Genomic DNA, 23,112 nt, shown 5'->3' with positions numbered 1-23,112 from the left:
ATTTCTGTGACGTGGCGGGCAGACAGCACTGCCTTTGTCGCTCTCTGGCAGTTTGTCCCAGAGTGCAAGGATGCCGTCTACCCTCTGCTGTGTCACAAAAGCCATACATAGGAGATTACATACGTTAAACATACAGATGTTTCCTTACTAAGAGTGGAAGCGAGGTCTTCGCTTCCTGGTCTTGTCAAACTGACCTACAGAAGCTTATTTTAAACATCCTGTATCCTGCAGGCACTTAGAATATGGGAAAGAGCAGACAATCATTTTCTCCGACACTCTTGATAATAAGCAATTTGATTAATACTGTGACGGGCAGGGTGAGCGAAATAAAATGGAAGCGATCACGCCAAGTCTCAGGGAAAATGGAAGGTTTAATAGAAAAGTGCGCAAACCAAAAACCCGTGACTTTGATCCGAATTAAGGATATAATAACCAGCGGTCAACTGGTACAAAAGACGAGACATATATAGGCAAACAAACGACCCTCAGGTGAGACGGATCACGGGCTCCGCCCACCCGAGGGACACACACAACGCAACGATACAGGACAGCTGCCGCTGTAGACGGGGGCGACCAGCAGTGGGCCCGCCGTACTGTGACAAATACTACAATGTGAGCAAAATATAACGTGATTAACATAAGAAATTTGGTTAATACTTTAAGGCTAGTCAAATTCTATAAGGATTATAAAAAGCTGTTTGATTAGAATATATGAGCTTTCATTCTTGAGCATTGTGGTTAAAATATACCTTAGCATTCTTTTACAAATAAAATTCTCCAACAATACTACTAGTCATCTTGGAGAGTTATGTTAATAAAGTTGATAAATAATTTTACAGGGGGGAAAAACCCAGAAATTTGTGTTTTCACAGAAGAATAAAATAATAAAAAATCGTATGAGTTTTTAAATGACAAACATTTTTAACAACCAATTTACATTAGCTAAACAGCACTGTGCGCATGCTCACTACGCGGTCAACGTTTGTTGCTTAGTAAGCGATGCTAACTTCCGTCTTGTATCTTCAAATGTTTGATATATGATCTTTTCTTTCAAAACGGCGAAATTTGATTCTTTATTAAACTAATGGTATAAATTAAAAAGTAATCTTATTGTGGTATTTATTATTTCATTTTATTATCAATATATTTTTTTTCAAAGATAAATTTTTTTTTTTTTTTTTTTTTTTAAGTAAGAAGAGGTTTTCCCGTAGGTCAGTGGATTGCATGTTGCGCTACGAACCGATTGCCCACTCAGTGGGGGGTTCGTAATCTGACCTTGACGCTGCCGTGTACACGCCGGACCGCCAGGTAAAGTATAAGCGTAATAAGTTACTCCAGTGCCAACGTCGGCAGTTGAAAAAAGCCGTGGTCCAGACCTACTGCAAAACCATCCTTTTATTTTATACTAATTGCTTTCCTTTCAACTTCATGCTTACGCGCTTACACACTCACATCCCTTGAACACAGGACACTAAATCTTTCACAAATTTACATTTATGCAAAATCCACACAGAGCAGCCCAGACCGAGAATCGAACCCAGACCGCCTTGTTGTGAGGCGAAAGTGCTAACCACTACACCACCGTGCTGCCTCCTTCAACTCACCTACTTTTTAAAGCGATGCACTCTGCCGTTACGCGCCTCCGTTACTTCTCGTTCATCGAGTCTGTGCGAGTTCGCCACGTTTACTCTGCTCGTCCGTCACAAACGTTTGCAGTTTGTCAACTTGGCTTTTTCCCCACCATACTGCACAAAGCGGGGTGATACTATCCCGCTCCCATATTCGCACTTGGACTCAATGACAACATTTTAAACCAAACCAAACTCAATAAAGCATTTTCCTTACAACTCTGGGGGGGAGAAAAGCATGAATGAAACCAAAGACATTGCTTATGTAGCGCACGCAGTTTGTTTCAGTATAGGAAAAATACACATTAGATGGCCTGTATTTGCGATCGGTTCAGAACCTGGATCTAAAGCAAAAAATGTATGCCTCGTCATACATACACAAATACGAAGGTAAGGAAATTTTATCTCATATTTTAGGTTGGCCCATGAAATAATCTAGTTAGTTAATGCTAGCAAGGATAACTACATTAGTGTTAGCTGTGCTAGTTTGTCCTGTTGACAAGTGGATTCGTATGTTGAAGCTGCAACTTGGCTGTTGTTCAATGATCTTAACTTCTAGGCATGCATTGCATTAAAATAACGCTTGATATCTTCACCCTGTTATAATGGTCAGAATTGCTAACACAGCTCAACAGCATGAAAATATTGCTAATGTGTCTACAGTCTACTATCTAGGGTTAGATATGTAGCTGTCTAATGTGCTATCTGTGCAGTTGTTTTAAATGTTATTTTTTATTCAGTGTCGAATAGGGACCGGTGTTCTGTCGAGTTGTGCTGCTTATTAATATTTTACATGGTGAGCATATCTCGATAGGCTGATATCATACATCAAATAATGCTTTCCTTATCAAATCATGCTTTCAGTACAGACCCATATTTTTTTTTCTGTGCGCACTGTATGGACAAGGGAAGTGTGGATTAAAATCTATTATAGCTTCCTTATTAATATTTTACATGGTGAGCATATCTCGATAGGCTGATATCATACATCAAATAATGCTTTCCTTATCAAATCATGCTTTCAGTACAGACCCATATATTTTTTACATCAATACTAACTCTGTGCGCACTGTATGGACAAGGGAAGCGTGGATTAAAATCTATTATAGCTTCCTTATTAATATTTTACATAGTGAGCACATCTCGATAGGCTGATATCATACATCAAATAATGTTTTCCTTATCAAATCATGCTTTCAGTACAGACCCATATTTTTGTTACATCACTACTAACTCTGTGCGCACTGTATGGACAAGGGAAGCGTGGATTAAAATCTATTATAGCTTCCTTATTAATATTTTACATGGTGAGCATATCTCGATAGGCTGATATCATACATCAAATAATGCTTTCCTTATCAAATCATGCTTTCAGTACAGACCCATATTTTTTTTACATCACTACTAACTCTGTGCGCACTGTATGGACAAGGGAAGTATGGATTAAAATCAATTATAGCTTCCTTATTTATATTTTACATGGTGAGCATATCTCGATAGGCTGATATCATACATCAAATAATGCTTTCCTTATCAAATCATGCTTTCAGTACAGACCCATATTTTTTTTACATCACTACTAACTCTGTGCGCACTGTATGGACAAGGGAAGCGTGGATTAAAATCTATTATAGCTTCCTTATTAATATTTTACATGGTGAGCATATCTCGATAGGCTGATATCATACATCAAATAATGCTTTCCTTATCAAATCATGCTTTCAGTACAGACCCATATTTTTTTTACATCACTACTAACTCTGTGCGCACTGTATGGACAAGGGAAGTATGGATTAAAATCTATTATAGCTTCCTTATTACAGGGTTCCCACGGGTCCTTGAAATCCTTGAAAGTTTGTGAATCTGAAAAAATAAGTTCAAGGCCCTGGAAAGTTTTTGAAAACAGGCATAAAAGACAGCCGTCCTTGACGGTCCTTGAATATTTTAGAGGGTTTGAAATTTCACATGGATGAAGACCGCGGTCACAGAATAATAGGGCACAGTTGGTAAGGAAGTCAATATTTACAAAAGATTGCTATGAAAAAGATTGCCATGATGTTTTAAATTTCTCATCCTTTGTTGAAAAAATATGATCTGATATGAGTTGTTATAAAGATTTAAAGAAAGTCTGCAAAGTGATTCCTTTAACATTTTATATTCAGAGTTGACTGTTTCGATGCCCATGTTAAAAGTGAATGACTGTTGAGTTCAATTGTAATAACAAGATTATCACTGATGGTATGAGACAAAAGATATAATAGATATTCTTTCAAGAAACATCCTAATACAAATTATAAAACCACAAAGGCTTGTCAAATGGCTCATGTCTTCTAAAGTAAAAGAGACTCATTTCAAAATAATAAATAAGATATATCCTGTAGCCATGTTTCTTGAAAGAAGAGTTAAACTTGATGTGGATTAATGGACCTTTTTTAAGTCAGAAGATGAATCCCAGGAGCATTTGTTTTTCCATCTCAATCTTTACAAAGTTTTTGCATGGACACTAGAAACTGGATTAATCTCAAACTTCTTTCTTTTGATACCATTATACTTCAGTTCGAATTTCTCTGATTCCATAAATTCACTACCATAAGTGGAGTGGTTAAAAGGCTGTTCTCTTTATGAATGAATATTATTCTTTATTAAGTAGATTTAAAAACTATGCTAGAATCATCTCACGCCAGATTTCTCTAGAAATCTATAGTTCTAATCTCATTATATGGCTTTGCTCCTCTGTTTTATGTATGTACTGTATGTGTATATGCATATGTGTATTATTGTTATTATTATTATTATTTGTCTACTGTCAACGTGTCATTATTTTGCCAGCACAAGTTCATTTAAAATTACATTGATTCTACAGGGCCTATGCTGACTTTTACTTGGCAAAGTTTGGTCATTCTCCTGTAGAGAAATTTGTTTGTTTGTTCAGCACCGAAAGCAAGTGTTTCCTGTAGGTAGTTGTTGATCCTTCAACAACTATAGCCATTTTATGTGAATGTCGTCATCTCAGATGTGCATTGCTAAATTGCCAGTCATGCACAGAAAATTTCAGGATGCATGGCTTGAAATGACATTCAGTCTTTTGAATTTGCGTTGTATTAACATCGTTTTTTGATAACATATTCAGGGGTAAGAGTAGGTAAATGCTGGCAGGTGCAGTCCTTGAATTTGAGGAAGTTGGTCCTGGAAAGTCATTGAAAGGTCCTTGAATTTTATGTTAACCAAGGTGTGGGAACCCTGTTATTAATATTTTACATGGTGAGCATATCTCGATAGGCTGATATCTTACATCAAATAATGCTTTCCTTATCAAATCATGCTTTCAGTACAGACCCATATTTTTTTTTACATCACTACTAACTCTGTGCTCACTGTATGGACAAGGGAAGTGTGGATTAAAATCTATTATAGCTTCCTTATTAATATTTTACATGGTGAGCACATCTCGATAGGCTGATATCATACATCAAATAATGTTTTCCTTATCAAATCATGCTTTCAGTACAGACCCATATTTTTTTTTACATCACTACTAACTCTGTGCGCACTGTATGGACAAGGGAAGCGTGGATTAAAATCTATTATAGCTTCCTTATTAATATTTTACATGGTGAGCATATCTCGATAGGCTGATATCATACATCAAATAATGCTTTCCTTATCAAATCATGCTTTCAGTACAGACCCATATATTTTTTTTACATCACTACTAACTCTGTGCGCACTGTATGGACAAGGGAAGCGTGGATTAAAATCTATTATAGCTTCCTTATTAATATTTTACATGGTGAGCATATCTCGATAGGCTGATATCTTACATCAAATAATGCTTTCCTTATCAAATCATGCTTTCAGTACATGTGTTTATGTACATGTGTTTCAGTACATGTGTTTCAGCTTTCAGCCGTGTGTTTATGTTGTCTACGTCTAGTCGTAGACAGGATCTCCGTCGGTGTGGTTGTGTCTGAGTGTGTTCATCAGTCTCACCTGTGGCTCATCTCGTGAACACTCGGCGCTTATGTGGTTTGTCTATTTAATGTGCGTTCGCGCAGTGTCCCGTGCTCGTCTTTGTTAGTCATTTATGTCAGTCTTATACGTTCATGTGTGTAAGCTATACGTGCGCTGTCTGGACTATTTTTGTATTAAATAAAATAACATTTGTGGAAGACCATTGGACTCATGCCTCGTCTGTCTCCCTGCGCCCAGCGTCACACCCATCTTTGTTTTTTTTTTACATCGCTACTAACTCTGTGTGCACTGTATGGACAAGGGAAACATGGATATGCAGTTTATTAGAACTTCTTTATTAGAACTTGTATATAAACCAAGCACAACACTAACTTTTTACAACAGTAACATTTTTTGCACACATATGTAAGACTAGTGTCTTTGTTGTATTCGGCACATTCAACATGTGCCCACCTACTGCAGAAATCACACTGCACCTACCCCCAAAAAAAGCCATTAGGTACATATTAGTACTAATACTACTCCAGTTGTCTAATAATACAAAGTATGCTTATGTTATACATTACCATTTCAATCATGCTCTTGTCTGCATCAGATTCCAGCAAGGAGCACACCACACAGTAATCATCTGCATTCCCTAGAAACAATGATTTTAGTATGGTTTTAAACTGTGTTATGTCCTATGATAGTGTTGTATTGTGTTTGCTGTCTACTCCGCTCCAGACTCCGTTCCAGACTCCGCTCCAGACTCCGCTCCAGACTCCGCTCCAGACTCCGCTCCAGACTCCATTTCACCCTGCACTATATAAGGCCCTTCCCGGTGCCTCCCAGCGAGACATTTTTGCTCCTTGGTGGTTTTGGTGTTAGTTATTAGTATTCTGCATTTGTACCTCATCTTAGAACTCTGGTTTTTGACTGCTTCGAACTTGTTTATGCTTTTTGCCTTTGCCCCTGTTGGATTGTCTGCCGGTTGTACATTTTGTAAATATTCTATGTGTTGTTGGTGTTCTGGTAAGTAGGGAGTGGCTGCCATTTTGTTTTGGGATTTGGGTTTGTTTGTATGGTTTTTTTGTTAGGGAGTTAGGGTAGTACTGTATGTTTGTTTTCTGTTAGAGTAATTAGTGTTTGGTTTATTTTATAGTTCAGTTCTGTTTGTTATGTTGGCCTGGGCCACTCCTGAAGCTGAGACCAGTTACGTGTATGTATATATCTTGTAAATTACAATTTCTGTATAATACACCTTTAACCACCCACTCCTGTTGTCCCATCATCACTAACATTCGCACTGCTGTTCACATACACCACTGTTACGGTCCTCACGCCTAGACAGGCCGTAACAGAATTGGGGGCTCGTCCTCCTTTCTTTTGGCTCTTTGTTTGCTGCTTCTTCTTTTGGTTTTGGCTGGTGGGTTTTGTTCTTTGTGGGTGGGGGTGTGTGTGTGTATGTAAAATGCCGGACTTTGACCTTACCCAGTTCACTGTTTATCCGACTCTTGAACAGTTTGATGATTGCCGCAAGGTTGACTTATTGTTGGTGGCTGATTTCTTTAGTGTGGATGTGCCTCGTTTGGCTCCCAAGAGAGAGATTAAGAGGATTTTGGAGGCACAGTTGGTTAAGGACGGGATCTTGCCAGACCGAGACAAATCGCCTGGTGTTGCACCGAGTTTTGCCCAGGGGCTGGAAGCAGCGGAGGCTGTAACCGACTTCATGGCTAGGCCCAGCATGGAACCTGGTGTTTACCGTTCTCATGAGGTGGATCCTGTGCTAGCAGTGAAACTGAAGGAGCTAGAGCTGGAAATTAAGATACAGGAACGCGAGGCAGAGCTACTCAGAGTCAGGGGGTTGCAAGTGGAGGCTGACAAAGAGATTACCCTGAAGAGGTTGAGTATGGGCTTGGAGAAACCTATACCTTATCCTCGGAAGGTAACCTCACCAGCACCAGCTCCCCTTTCTCACGTGAGTTCACCAGTCCCTATGCCTCGTTCCTCACGTACATCTACAAGTCCAGCAAGCCCAACCGTGAGTACTGCTTTTGATGTCAGTAGACATATTGGCCTAGTTCCTGTGTTCAGGGAAAATGAGGTAGATGCCTATTTCCCCATTTTTGAGCGCATAGCCACCACACTTAGTTGGCCACAGAGTCTTTGGTCGCTGCTGCTACAGTGTAAACTTGTAGGAAAAGCGCAGGAAGTGTGTTCCTCTCTGTCTCTTGAACAGAGCTTGGATTATGACATTGTAAAATCCACTATATTGAAAGCATACGAGTTAGTACCTGAAGCCTATCGACAGAACTTCCGGCGTCTGGCTAAAACCCAGAGCCAGACCTTTGTTGAGTTTGCTAGAGAGAAATCTCTCCTATTTGATAAGTGGTGTGCAGCCTGCAGTGTAACAACTCTTGATCAACTCAAAGAGCTTGTGTTGCTAGAAGAGTTTAAGAATTGCCTTCCTGAGAAAATGGTGGTCTACCTTAATGAACAGAAGGTAGTTAATTTGTCTTCTGCTGCTACATTGGCAGACGAATTTGTGCTGACACACAAAACTGTATTTCATTTGACTCCCCGAAGTGTAAACCCTAGTCGACCTGTTATGTCCAGACCTGTTGCTTCTTCAGAGTCTCGGGAAAACACTTCAGCCACAGACAAACGGGAATGTTTTTATTGTCATATGCAAGGCCATCTCATTGCTGCATGTCCTACTTTGAAGCGTAAAAATGATCGTCAAAACCCTACTGTGAAGAAAGTCAATGCTTTTAGTTCCAGCACTACAGAGGAGACACTAGGATGTCGAGCCACTGTTTCAGCCACAGTAGACCCTGTGTTTAAACCATTTGTGTTTTCTGGGACTACCTCACTAACTGAGGATTGTACACATAAACAGCCCATATCCATCCTACGGGACACTGGGGCTGCTCAGTCATTTATTTTGGAGAGTGTGTTGCCATTCTCTGTAGAGTCTTATTGTGGTAGTGATGTGCTTGTCCAAGGAATAGAACTTGGAGTACTTGGGGTTCCTCTGCATCGTGTATATCTATGTACTGAGGCCCTTACTGGCTATGTTAAAGTTGCGGTCAGTTCTAAACTGCCTGTCACAGGTGTGTCGTTTATTCTGGGCAATGATCTTGCTGGTGGTACACTGTTCACTCTACCAGAAGTGGTAGATGAACCTGTGGATGTTTCACTCGATAAAGACCTTGATGCAGTGTTTCCTACATGTGTGTTGACTCGTGCACAGGCACGTAAATTCGGTGACATAGATTTGGCAGAGACATTTATGAATCCTAACCCTGTTGTGCCCCCTAGCCCTGTTCCTGATGTGACAAGGGATATTAGCAAACGTGAGTTGGGATCACAAGTAGAGGAGTCCAGTGTTCCTCCTCCTGTTACTAGAACAGCATTAATCAGAGCACAAAGGGCTGATCCAAGCCTGGTCCCTTTCTTTAATGCAGTTACGGAAAACCCTCTCTCACTAGACACTCGTGTGACATATTTTTATACAGATGGAGTCTTGATGAGAAAATGGTCTCCAGCAAATGCCAGTGGTGTGTGGGATGATGTGCACCAAATAGTAGTTCCCCAACCATTTAGAACGCATGTTTTGTCCTTAGCCCATGACCACCCCTTGTCGGGTCATTTAGGCATTCGAAAAACAGTTCAGCGCCTATTGCAGCATTTCTTTTGGCCAGCAATGAAATCTGATGTTAGTCATTGTCGGTCTTGCCATACCTGTCAACTTGTTGGGAAGCCAAATCAGGCCATTCCTTCTGCTCCTCTCTGTCCCATACCTGTGGTAGGAGATCCATTTGAACGGTTGTTGATAGACTGTGTTGGACCTTTACCGAAGTCTCGTTCAGGAAATACTTACCTTCTGACCATAATGTGTGCTGCTACAAGGTTTCCTGAGGCCATTCCATTACGCTCGTTGAAGTCAAGATCTGTAATAAAAGCCCTTGTAAAATTTTGTACTACCTTCGGTTTGCCAAAATGTGTACAATCGGACCAAGGGTCCAATTTCATGTCAAAACTCTTTGCTCAAGTTATGTCAGATCTGCATATACAGCACCAAGTGTCGAGTGCTTATCATCCTGAGTCCCAGGGAGCTCTCGAACGCTTCCATCAGACGTTTAAGACTATGTTGCGATCATATTGCTTGGAAGTAGGAAACGATTGGGATGAAGGTGTCCCATTACTGTTGTTTGCCATCCGTGATACAGTGCAAGAGTCCACTGGTTTCAGTCCCAATGCCTTGGTATTCGGACGCTCAGTCCGTGGCCCACTCAAATTGCTTTATGAGCAGTGGTTAGCTTCCCCTACAACTCGTTCCTTTGAAACTGTAGACCACTATGTCAGTAAGTTACGTGAACACCTTAAGGTAGCTCGTGAAACAGCTAAGCAGAATTTGTGTGTAGCTCAGCAAGCTATGAAGAAGAAATTTGACACACGCTGTTGCTCGTTCATTTAATGTTGGTGACAAGGTCCTGGTTCTGTTACCCATGTCAGGTTCTACCCTACAGACTCGCTTTTCGGGACCCTATGTGGTCCAGCAGAAACTGTCCTCAACAAACTGTGTTGACAACCCCTGATCGTCGGCGTAAGTCACGTCTTTGTCATATTAACATGCTCAAGCCATATGTTGATCGCCCCACAACTGTAAGTGCTACAGCTGTTGCTCAGTTGTCAGTCCCTGTGCCAGTAGCATCTGCATCACTTGAGTATGCCCCTGAACAGGATGACCTTCACTTGGGTAGGAGCTGTGTTCCGAGTGCTAGACTTGCTAACTCTGAGGCATTAAAGCACCTATCTGAGAAGCTGTCTTATTTACCTTTGGCTGCTCAGTCTGATCTTAGATCTTTGATTGCTAGGTTTCCTTCTCTTTTTGTTGATGTCCCTACGTGTACCTCCGTACTAGAACACGACATTGATGTCCAAGGTCACCCACCTATTAAACAACATCCTTATCGTGTAAACCCTCACAAACGCTCCCTTCTGATGAAAGAGACGGATTACATGCTTAATAACAATCTTGCAATCCCTAGCAGTAGTTCATGGTGCTCACCCTGTCTTTTAGTACCAAAGCCTGATGGTACTTATCGCTTCTGTACTGACTACAGAAAAGTGAATGCAGTCACCATACCAGACTCGTTTCCTCTTCCCCGAATGGAAGATTGTGTAGACCGTGTGGGGTCTGCAAAGTTTGTTAGCAAACTAGACCTTCTAAAAGGTTATTGGCAAGTTCCCCTGACTGCTCGTGCTGCTGAGATTTCTGCCTTCGCTACGCCAGACAACTTCCTACAATATACAGTGATGGCTTTTGGGTTGCGAAATGCTCCTGCTACATTTCAACGGCTCATGAACATTGTGCTAAAAGGTGTGTCGAACTGTGAGGCCTATCTGGATGATTTGGTTGTGTACTCTGACACTTGGGAGGAACACATGAAGTCCTTAGAAACGGTGTTTTCTAGACTGCATGGTGCATCATTGGTGCTTAATCTGGAAAAGTGCGACTTTGGGAAAAGCACAATTTCTTACCTTGGCAAGTTAGTAGGACGTGGTCAGGTGCGTCCCCTTGATGCCAAAGTCCAAGCGATAAACGCCTTCCCTCCTCCCCGGTCTAAACGTGAGCTTAGGCGTTTCCTCGGACTGGCTGGTTATTACCGTTGTTTTTGTAGAAACTTTTCAGATGTTGTTCTGCCGCTTACCTCTCTCGCGTAACAATGTTCCGTTTTTGTGGTCTTCTGCTTGTCAGTCTGCTTTTGTGTCTGTAAAGAGTCTACTGTGTAGTTCACCTGTGCTTGCTGCACCAGATTTTGCTAAGCCATTTAAGCTAGAGGTTGATGCCAGCTGTACCGGGGCCGGCGCAGTGCTCCTACAGGAGGACTCATGTGGAATAGACCACCCAGTGTGTTACTTCTCAAAGAAGTTTGCTAGACACCAATTGGCCTATAGCACCATAGAGAAGGAAGCATTAGCTCTCCTTTTGGCCTTACAACATTTTGAGGTTTACTTAGGTAGTAGTTCTGAACCTATTTTTGTGTTCACGGATCACAATCCTTTGACTTTCTTGCATCGAATGTCCAATCTGAACCAACGCCTTATGCGCTGGTCCCTTATTATCCAAGGTTTTAACATTTGTATTAAACACAAACGGGGCTCTGAGAATGTTGTGGCAGATACCCTCTCTAGGTGTTAATTGGAATGTGTTGGGTTATCCGTGATTTGGTGGGAGGTCTCACACTTATGGGGGGGGGGGGGGTGTTATGTCCTATGATAGTGTTGTATTGTGTTTGCTGTCTACTCCGCTCCAGACTCCGCTCCAGACTCCGCTCCAGACTCCGCTCCAGACTCCATTTCACCCTGCACTATATAAGGCCCTTCCCGGTGCCTCCCAGCGAGACATTTTTGCTCCTTGGTGGTGTTGGTGTTAGTTATTAGTATTCTGCATTTGTACCTCATCTTAGAACTCTGGTTTTTGACTGCTTTGAACTTGTTTATGCTTTTTGCCTTTGCCCCTGTTGGATTGTCTGCCGGTTGTACATTTTGTAAATATTCTATGTGTTGTTGGTGTTCTGGTAAGTAGGGAGTGGCTGCCATTTTGTTTTGGGATTTGGGTTTGTTTGTATGGTTTTTTGTTAGGGAGTTAGGGTAGTACTGTATGTTTGTTTTCTGTTAGAGTAATTAGTGTTTGGTTTATTTTATAGTTCAGTTCTGTTTGTTATGTTGGCCTGGGCCACTCCTGAAGCTGAGACCAGTTACGTGTATGTATATATCTTGTAAATTACAATTTCTGTATAATACACCTTTAACCACCCACTCCTGTTGTCCCATCATCACTAACATTCGCACTGCTGTTCACATACACCACTGTTACGGTCCTCACGCCTAGACAGGCCGTAACAACTGTAGCACTCATTCTCTAGAAATAATCATGTAGTAAAGAGTCTCTGCAGTAGCTTTATGGTACAGGACACAGATTGATAGTTTTGTTACCTTTGAGTCAGATGATGGAATATGGATTTATATGGGTTTTGACTAAAGAAAACTTTATGGCACTGCTTTCATGCAGTGTTTGATACCACTGAACTTTACACTGCAGCAGTGCACAGGCTACTTCAAGTCGTGCCTTGGTAACATCTTGTGGGGATGTCTGGACAGCGCTGATGTTTCTCCTCTGGAGATAATCTTCTGCAAACTGCAAAGTGGCATTTTACATGGTAAGAGTAATATCAGTTACTTATAAATGCCCATCACATTATTTTCAAAAGGTTTACCCTCAACACTAAAATCCCACAACTGCTGGAATCCTGCTGCTTGTTGTGCAGCATTGTTTGTACTGTCCATTTAGGCTCCTGGTCTCCATGTCCTGTCATCCTTAAGAAGTTCCTAATTATTGTTTTAAAAAAATGATAGAAGAACACAGTTTAACATCACACCAGTTCTTTTCAGAAAAAAGCTCCAAAATTAGCACTGTAAAATAGCAATGTTAAAATGTTATTACCGCCAGTTACGTAGCAGCTTGCGCTCGAGTGCACTTTCATTTGCCAGGGGATCGATCAACACAAGGACCTTGTCAGACATGTTGACAATATAAAAGAAATGAGTTCATTCATGTTATTCTCTCGTCATATAACATTCTGCTGCATCATAGCACAATTAGAATATCTCTGTACGATTCATGCAAATAATGACTGATGTACACTACCAGTCAAATGTTTGAACACAAAAAAAGGCATTTTAATCTAAAGGATTATGCCTTAATTTGTTTATAAGACAATTTGGGAAGGTTGTTGTATATATTATTTAATTCTCAACATACTTGATTTTAAATGCACCCTTTATTTCAGAACTTTAGTTCTCTACAAGGTCTCTGCATGTGAGAATGTGTTCAGGACTGATGTTAAAGCATCATAGGTGCTGCTTCATGAACAGGACAGTTACTTCAAAGAATCTAATATGTTTATTAGAGCATAAATAGAGCACAGCATTCGTTCATTGCTTTAGCATCTTTCCAGTTTTTTTATGTCAAAAATAATAAAAATAAACAAAGTAGGTGTGACCAAACATTTGACTTGTAGTGTAAACAAACCTGCTCTGAAAAATAAGGAAAGGTAAACTAACCACTAAAACCCAGTGAGCCCCAGTGTTTACAGGGCACATCCAGATTTCCTCCAGTGGAAACGTCATCTAAAGAATGTGTTGAATACAAAGTTGTCATTATTGTTACTGATAATCATTACTGCTAGACTGTAAATGTGATGAAAGTACCTTTCTGAGCCTCTGGAATTGTCCAGAAAACAACGATGTTGCAATAACGGCACAGAGCTGGTGAACAGCTTTCTGTTAAGAACAACTGAAATTTTAATTATGTTGCAAGAAATACCTAACACAGCTACATAAATATAATTGCCACTTACCTGCTGTTTTTCAATGAGTGTGTGCAAGTACGCATCAATAACCTGCATTGTAAAATAAACAACCATTAAAGATTGTTATACTTCCTCTTGTAATACATTTTGACAGTGATTTGGTCTCTTACATCATCAGCCAGCCACTCGGTCCCATGCAGTGTACGGAAAGACGAATCAAACAGTTTATATGGTCCAACAACTGCCTCCACCCGACCACAGTCTTCTGCAGCCCACAACATTCCAACTGAAAGCACAGCATGAATGTCAAAGCATAGATATTTGTTTTTTCTAATCCCTGTACTATTACAGTTACATGGCCAAAAGCATGTGAATACATGAACACCATTCTCATTTGCCCTAGTTTAACGCCAGGGCCTTTCAAACCCAGGGCCATCTATACACAATTCCCTATGCCATTGCATGATGTAGAATTAAGATTTCCCTCCCATACAATGACCATGCCTGGCCAGATCAGTTCATTAGAAGAGGTATGCACATACTTTTGGCAACATAGTGCATCTGACAAACGTCCAACAGGTCAGAATGGCCAACGGGCCAACATGTATAGTTTGAACAGGCCAAATCCCTTTCATGCAAACTATAAACAAGGGTAGGCTGAACAAATGACCAACAGGTCAAACTTGAACACAGAACTCATTAACAACCTCTTTCTTGTATGCTTTCCTGTATGGCTGATGAACCTGGGGGATGCTTCAACAGTCAACAGTGGTAATTGTCACATACACTGTTGACTGGTATACAGAAAGCTGTGAAAGGCAAACTCATCATACTCTAATGATTGTGTAATTGAAAAAATGTCTGTATAAAGACTCATTGAATAATAAGGAATGGATCAAATAAACACTAAACAAGAAACAATATATTCAAGACCTATGTAGGCCTCAATTTACCTCTGTTGTTGCATCACAGACTTGAGTGTGTTTTTTAGGGGCAAAGTGGATAACTGATGGTCTCTGTGGCAGGTAAATGTCTTCAGTTAGTCTTTCCAAATCTCCTCCCATGGTCAAAGAGTTGGGGCCATCAGAACATGTGCTGGTCTCATTCTCTTTGAGGATCTTGTGAGATTCTTGAGTGGTGACTTGCCTGTCATCATTTTGGCTTCTTCTGTATGGCTTGATGTGGTTGACACCCAGGTCTACTGACGCACCCATGCGTCAAAGATGGCCACCGTGCGAGTATATACATTAATGTTATTAATATCTCAGCGATACAACATCGCAGGCACACGGTTAGAACGTGTTTGAAAACTGGAAACTGTTTTCAAAAAAATGTTAATTCATGCTTGAGCAGACTGGCCACAAGATGGCAATACATGACCGAGTTGAAGCACGCCCGTATATGGCTAATCCTTTTATGGCTTGCACAAGGGGGGGGGGGGGGGGGGGGGGGGGGGGGGGTATTGCTCCTGCCTGTGACTGCTGTGACTGGCGGATTCAAGTGTCAGTCATTACATGACCGCTGACATCACTCACATCGCCCTTTACGGATGTAGGAGGGTTTTAGGACGGCATTAGATCCGTTTCACCTCGGACAAACACGGAAATACACTTTGACGCCGCTAGCTAGCGAGCTAGCGTCTACTCACCTACATGGCGATGGTGAAGGTATGTTGATGATCGATGACTAATAGAATGTTATTTTGCAATATTGATCACTATAATAGCGGGCGATCACAGATAGGGTCGCGAATTTTGCGATGGTCCCGTGTAGTTAGTTCGCTAGCTAGCAGCTAGCTAGCATCTGGCTAGCTAGCGTCTACTGATGAACCTGTGTTGATTTCCTGAGGGGTTTATGAAAAATATAAACGATCGATGACTAAATGCAATATCGATCACTATAATAGTGGGCGATCACAGATAGGGTCGCGAATTTCGCGATGGTGTACTGTAGTCCTGTTTGTAGTTCTATGTAGCATCTAGCTAGCTAGCGTCTACTGATGACCCCCATATTGTAGGCCTGAGGAGAGACTCGTGACCGATGACCTACGACCTCAGGAAACATATCGCCCTTTGCGGAAGTTTTGGCCGCTTTTTGACGCCTGAGGTAAACAAACCGGTTTTGCTCAGTAGTTTACTACTACTACTACTAGCCCTTACTACTACTACATAGCGGTTATGAACCTATGTTGATTTCCTGAAGGGTTTTATGAAAAGTATAACAGATCGAAGGCTAAATGAATGTTATTTTGCAATATTGCTCACTATAATAGCGGACGATCGCAGATCGGCTCGCGATGTGTTACTAGCTGTCTAGCTAGCCTCCTGGCTAGCTGGCTGGCTAGCTAGAAACTGCTTCTGTGCAAAATTCGTAATTTATTCTTTATAAAATTTTTTTTACTTATTTTTTTATTATTTCGTATTTGTCTTTTGCCTATATGCTTGCTTTGTAGATGTGAAAGTATAGTATATAATAATCTAGATGAGTGGATATGGTTTTGGCTATGCTGATTTAGCCTGTAGTTCAGGAGTTTGATGGGAGTTTCGTAGTTTGGTGTACACATTTTTGTACTTGTATACTACTATATATATTACATGTTTCACTATTTTTGTGAAGCAAACCCTTGAGCAAACATATTTCAAGCAACAATATTATTGATCTTTTAGTAAATGTGTAATTTCATATAAAATATGAAAATTTTTGAAAATATGCCTCATATTTCCAGGTTTAGGACCATATTATTTATTTATGCAATACTCTAAGTCAATGTAACCTCATTAGGAAGAGAGCTGAGATTGTTCTGAACATTTTGATATGAGACATGTGGGTAAAATGCTATAATTAAGTATGTTTAGAGACACATTTATGTAACCATGCTTAAACAGCAAAAATGCCCATAGTGTATGTCTGTGTCTCTCTCTGTTCAATAAAAACAAGTTGCTGTGCGCAATTGGCTGCCGCTTCTCGCCGGTGTGTGATTGGTTGTCTGAGAGGTAGCTGTCTTAACAATTGTAAAGCGCCTTGGGTATCGTGAAAAGGCACTATATAAATTGAAACATTCATTCATTTATAAAAAAAATTAGACATACTTCATTCACAAATTCTCTTCCCTGATCAGAGAGTATTCTATTTGGACAACCATGTCTATATAAAATTGAGCAAATATTTCGTCCCACTTCAGCTGTTGATTTTGTCTTTATTGGGAAAGCTTCAACCCATTTGGAAAAGTAATCTGTGGCTGTCAGGATATACTGGAAGCCATCGGCAGTTTTTGGAAGCGGTCCTGTCCAATCAATGCCAATGAGCTCCCAGACAGCAGATACCTATAAATTTAAAACATACATGTTTTATTTTACATTTCAACATTTTTCTTAAAAGCTGTTGTATATTATAGAGATACCACTGGACATTTACTTTTATACACTCCAATGGCTGGGCACCAGTCAAAGGTTTTCCAGTTCGCTGGCACTGATCACATTCCAAGACCTTTAAGAAAGTCACTGTTAATATTTATGCAGATTTATCAACAGCTCAAAACACACAAGAACGCACTTCAACACATACCCAGTTGTCAAGATCAATGGTCATGCCAAGCCAGTAAAATCTGGAGCACACTGCAGCTCGAGTTTTCAGGATGCCTGAATGTCCTCCAATCAGAGAGGCGTGAAATTCCTGAAAGCTTTCTTGCCTCTTCTTTGGATTTTATGGCTTTTCTACTTTTAAAGAAAAGCTGTCCTTCTGCATTGAATATTCATTAACATTCATTAAAGTCGTATAATAATTAAAGAGCTACCTTACCAAGACACTGGCTACATTTAAACAAATAAATGCTCACCCTTTTCAGTAAATTTGGAAGCATACCTCCTCAAATGTAATTTTTGGGAGTTATTATACCCAGATGGGTATGATCCCTGAGAGAGGAAGTTGAATACCTCATCCCACCTGTTCTCCATAGCTATATATGGATAGGGAGAGAGAAGAGATGGGATAACTTTTATAATTTTATTTGGATGTAAAATGGTACATTTCATAGTACATCTCTATTATATATAGAGTACTGAGTATAATGTGCTATATATCTTATCTTTTGTTTGTTTTTAAGGCATGGATTACAGTGAAGTAGAGAGCATGGAAAGAAATCTCTTAAATTTTGCGCTGACCATTCTGAACATTCTAGAAAAGTGGAGGCACCACCACGAATTTGCCTCATGAAATCCTGCCTCATGTCATCTTTGCAAAGCCAGTATGTAAAACATTTACATGTTTATAGGTCAAAATGACAATAGAAACAAATGACAAGCCTGTGGGTCTGCGCATGTGCAAAACCGCAAACGAGCACAACTCGATGCTAAGCACAACTCGACAGAACACCGTCTGTCAGGGGAGGTCAGTGTGAGAGCCTGTGCTACAGGTCCATGAAGAAGGAGTCACCACACAGTTTACGAGTAGGGAGGAGGAAGTGTAGGGCTAAAGCAGGGGTTTCATATTTCAGTCCTGTGTCCACAACACTGCACAGTTTAGCATTAAATTATTTTTAATTTTATACAACTGTATTGTTCTAAAATTGGAATAACATTGAGCTGTTGGTATCCTGGAGCTGAGCTTGAAACTCTATGGCAGTGTTTCTCAGTCCTGTTCCTAACTGCTCCACACAGTTTTAAATATTCCACGATTCAACACACAAAGTATTGAATGTACATGATCTAGCTCCAACTGCTTATCAAACAAACGGTTTATTAAGTCACTAGTGAAGTGGATTATGTGTGTTGAGCTATGTGAATTACCACAAGTAGGATTAAGAGACACTGCTCTAGGAATGAATATATTGGCAAAACAGAGTCCCCAGAGTCAGTCCTGTCAACACTATACTTTGCAGTTTTTTTGTGTTCCTCCAATATGACAGTTTTTTACTTAGTTAATGAGCTGAATCTGGTATTATAAATGAGGAAAAGCACTAAAATATGCATGACATGGGGTCTCAGTGACTGGGTTGGAGTCTCTGTTTGTCGTTAAGTTCAGATGTTCACTGTTTTTGACTAACAAAAGTTAAGGGGTTTGTTGACAGGTTAGACCACATATGTCAAAGTCAAGGCCCGCGGGCCAGATCCGGCCCGTGAATTGATTATCTATGGCCCCCTGGATGATATTTAATTACTATTAGAACCGGCCCGCAAGACACAGCCACCCGATGGTGTTTTGCACGCACAAACACTACATTCCCCACAATGCAACGGTAGCCCGCAAAGTCACTGTAGCGCACACAAGCGGCGAGGGTCCGCGCAGCGAAAATGACGTAATCGCAGTGGCTTCACCTGTGCGCTCTGTCGATTCGTGAGGTCGTGCACCTCTCGAATTTTGCAACTTTGCGCGCACCAGCACATTAAACTTAATTAAGTTAAATATTTATACATATATTCGAAATGATTAGTTTTTTATTCACATTATTTAATGGTTGTTTATTTTCAAAACGCCCAATCTTAACGTCTTCACGTTCTCTCATGTTTCGTCCTGGAATTACAAGAGGCTCGTATTTGTTAACGCAATACAAGAGAACTGGGGTGAGTTTCCCAAAACGTTCTTAGCACTAAGTACTTCGTAACCTCGTTCTTATGTACGAGGTTAAGAAGTACTTAGTGCTAAGAACGTTTTGGGAAACTCACTCCTGTTCAGTCAGACAGATATTTGTTGTGAAACGAAGTAGTTACAATTTCAAGCATTTTCAAGTACTTAGCCTAAATTCCAGCACTTTTCAAACCTTTATTACTTTATTCAGTGGCGCAAAAAGGGGGCATGCAGCGTATGCGACGCATAGGGGCGCTGCACTAGAGGGGGCGCCAAATCGATGAGATATAATACTTAATTTGTGTCCATCTTACGTTCGCCACCCCCCCCCCCTCCCCCCGTCAACAACTTTCGTTCGTTCCGATAGTATGTTTGCATACACCTCAGAAAGTAAGTAATTGCACCCCTGACTTTATTCATTTAATGTACAGGACATGTTTTCTTTGAAGGAAGTTTGTTTTTATCTGTTTGCTTGCTGAAAAATGTTTTCACTTGAAATTACTGACAGATCCATAAGAAAATATTGCTTTATTCATTTAAGCATTAAATAATATACACTGTGTTAGGTCTTGGTTCAATAGGCTATGTGCAATCATTTCAATATGTTTTAATAAACATTGAACCAGTCCGGCCCTCTGCTTGTAGCAAATTTGGTTTTTTGGCCCTCTGTGTATTTGACTTTGACATCCCTGGGTTAGACAGATATACATGTCTCAGGATTATGTATAACTTGAGCATTATTTTAATGTCAGTGATAGCCTATCCATGTTCTGTATGCAAAATCTATTGTCATAAAATAAGCAAACGGGTCCAGGTTCCATTCTTGGGGTTCTTATGCCATGCACATTTTTTTTCTCCATTTTAAAACACTTTTTTTACTCGGCCCCACCCACATTGATCTTAATTTGCTAAATAGGTCAATCAGGTTTTAGAAAAGGTAAAACACAACGTGTGATATAGGATCCCCAGGACTGGTATACGGAACCCCTGAATTAAACAAAGTCATTACTAATTTTGCTTACCCTCTTACAGATTGGACTTTCTGATTCAACTCCTGTTGTGCTGAGACACGCATGCTGTTCACATGTCGCAGACACTGCCCTATGCAAACGTATAGTGGCTTTGCTTTTTCAAACTGCACATTTTTCTCAGCTCAGTGTGCCAGTTGTTCCCCCTGTGCACAGCTGTACTGAAACTGAACAGTGCTGGCACAAACCTTGGACAATCGTAAGTTTATAATAATCACACTAGATGAATGATCTAATTTAATGCACTTCTTCTTTCGGCTATTCTCTTTCAGGGGTCACCACAGCGGATCAAACTCCTCCATCTGGCCCTGTCCTGAGTGTCCTCCACTGACACCCCAGCCACTCTGATATCCTCTACCACTGCATCCATAAACCTCCTCTTAGGTCAAGAACTCCACTGCTGTCTCTCCCAAACATTTCCATGCCTCCACTGGAATATCATCAGGTCCAACTGCCTTACCACACTTCATTCTCTGAATTGCAGCCCTTACTTCCTCCTTGCTCACCTGAGGCACTTCCTGATTCACAACCTCTACCTCTTCTAACCTTCTTTCCCTTTCATTCTCTTGATTCATCAGCTCCTCAAAATACTCCTTTCACCTTCCCAAGACACTCTCCTCACCAGACAACACATTTCCATCTTTATCCTTTATCATCCTAACCTGCTGCACATCCTGCCCATCACAGTTTCTCTGTCTGGCCAATCTGTACAGATCCTTTTCCCCTTCCTTAGTGTCCAACTTCTCATACAGCTTGCTATATGTCTTCTCTTTAGCTTCTGCCACTGCTCTCTTTGCCTTGCGACACATCTCCTTGTACCTCTGTCTACTTTCTTCATCTCGCTGAAAATCCCAATTCTTTTTAGCCAACCGCTTTCCTCTCAAACTTTCCTGAACTTCCTCATTCCACCACCACGACTCCTTGTCTATCTTCCTCTGTCCTGAGGTCAAGTACCTTCCTAGCCACATCCCTCACTGCATTTGAAGTTTCATCCCAGGTATCCAGAACACCACCACCATTACCCAGTACCTGCCTCACCTCATCCCTGAATTTTACACCACAGTCCTCATCCTTTAACTTCCACCACCTGATCTTAGGTTCCGCTCTCACTCTCTTCCTCTTCTTCACCTCCAACATCATCCTACATATCACCATCCTATGCTGTTTAGCTACGCTCTCCCCGGGTAACACCTTGCAATCACTAACCTCTTTCAGGTTTCGTCTCCTACAGAGGATATAGTCGACCTGTGTGCATCTTCCACCACTCTTATGTTACCCTGTGCATGTAACCCATGTAGCCTATCTGTTGACCTGGTGTGCTAAACCTTAAGCACATTCTCTGCCTTACACTCATTTAGAAATTCTAAAACACACTTTTTGCAAAACATTAAACACAGTTGTTCACATAAGACATTCAAACATTCAAAACTGAAAATCATGTGTTTCTTTTGGAAAACACTGCCACGCAACTGCTACACTCACCTACCAAAATCCATACCCAGTCCTCCTCACACGTTACAACACTTGAGCTATGTATGTTTAAATCAATAGTGGTTTAAATTGATGTCCACACACTCAGTCTGTATTGTCTATCTTTTTGCAGGCTTCTACCCAAGACGATTGCATGCAAGCACCTGGGAGATGGTCTGACTTGCCAGTGGATGTACTGATGCCGGGGTTGGATGTGCCATTGCCACAAGAGGACGTGCTGATGCTCCTACCTGAGGCCCAACATCTACACCGAAGGGACTGTGGGAACTAGAACCATAAATGTAGAACCACCTTTTGTCCACAAATACGGACTTGTGCCAACAGGCTGCCCAATGGAGGATGGGTTCCCTTTTCAGTCTTGGTCCTCCCAAGGTTTTCTTCCTAATTTTTTATTTATTTATTTAAACTTTATTTTACCAGGGAAAAATCCCATTAAGAACCTCTTTTTCAAGGGAGCCCTGGCCAAGATGCAACAACAGCAATACAGTTACAGCCAACAAATAAAATTACAAAGTTAATTAAAACAGGTGCATGTGAGGGAGGCTGTCTCTCCCTCACTTCCTAATCCCCACCATCATCGTGGGTTTTTCCTCGCCACTGTTGCCTTTGGCTTGCTCATTATGGATCTGGAGCCATACGATTGTAAAGCTGCTTTGTGACAACATGTGTTGTAAAAAGTGCTATATAAATAAATTTGACTTTGACTTTATGATCACAGTGTACCCTTCTTCTGATGGCTACTTCCAGCAGGATAACTCGCCATGTTATAATTCATGATTCATCTCAGACAGATTTATTGAACACAACAATGAGTTCCCTGTACTCCAGTGGCCTACATAGTCAGATCTCAATCCAATAGAGCACCTTTGGGATGTGGTGGAACGGGAGATTCGCATCATTGATGTGCAGCCGACAAATCTGCAGCAACTGCGTAGCAATCACATGATGCTATCATGTCAACATGGACCAGACTCTCTGAGGAATGTTTCCAGTACCTTGTTGAATCTATGCCACAAAGGATTAAGGCAGTTCTGAATGCAAAATGGGGTCCAACCTGGTACTAGCTGTAAT

General features: G+C 40.9%; 1 protein-coding gene and 1 long non-coding RNA gene across 4 annotated transcripts; one reads left to right on the top strand and one right to left on the bottom strand.

Moving 5' to 3' along the window:
- Nucleotides 1-5,862: 5,862 nt before the first annotated feature.
- LOC143502752 (uncharacterized) lies at nt 5,863-22,750 on the top strand. 3 transcript variants are annotated; one of them, XR_013127152.1, is made up of 3 exons: nt 15,423-15,627; nt 15,978-16,066; nt 20,823-22,750. XR_013127152.1 is itself a non-coding variant. In XM_076995438.1 (2 exons), the coding sequence occupies exon 1, from the start codon at nt 7,051-7,053 to the stop codon at nt 10,057-10,059; it is 3,009 nt and encodes a 1,002-aa protein (XP_076851553.1). In that variant the 5' UTR covers nt 5,863-7,050; the 3' UTR covers nt 10,060-12,808; nt 20,823-22,750. The 3 variants fall into 3 exon arrangements, 1 of the variants encoding a protein (XP_076851553.1); XM_076995438.1 differs by lacking the exons at nt 15,423-15,627; nt 15,978-16,066 and adding an exon at nt 5,863-12,808; XR_013127151.1 differs by lacking the exon at nt 15,423-15,627 and having other exon boundaries at nt 15,875-16,066.
- LOC143502757 (uncharacterized) lies at nt 12,202-13,364 on the bottom strand. The gene is made up of 2 exons (XR_013127156.1): nt 13,093-13,364; nt 12,202-12,977 (listed from the first exon to the last, which is right to left on the bottom strand). It is a non-coding gene; the product is annotated as an uncharacterized LOC143502757 (long non-coding RNA).
- Nucleotides 22,751-23,112: the final 362 nt, after the last annotated feature.

This window comes from Brachyhypopomus gauderio, unplaced genomic scaffold (genome assembly GCF_052324685.1).
Source record: "Brachyhypopomus gauderio isolate BG-103 unplaced genomic scaffold, BGAUD_0.2 sc204, whole genome shotgun sequence".
Lineage (NCBI taxonomy): Eukaryota > Metazoa > Chordata > Actinopteri > Gymnotiformes > Hypopomidae > Brachyhypopomus > Brachyhypopomus gauderio.
This window is presented reverse-complemented; position numbering and strand designations above follow the sequence as displayed.

What these genes read in the sequence shown, in the direction of transcription:
- LOC143502752 (XM_076995438.1), top strand. Translation starts at nt 7,051, where the DNA reads ATGCCGGACTTTGACCTTACCCAGTTCACTGTTTATCCGACTCTTGAA.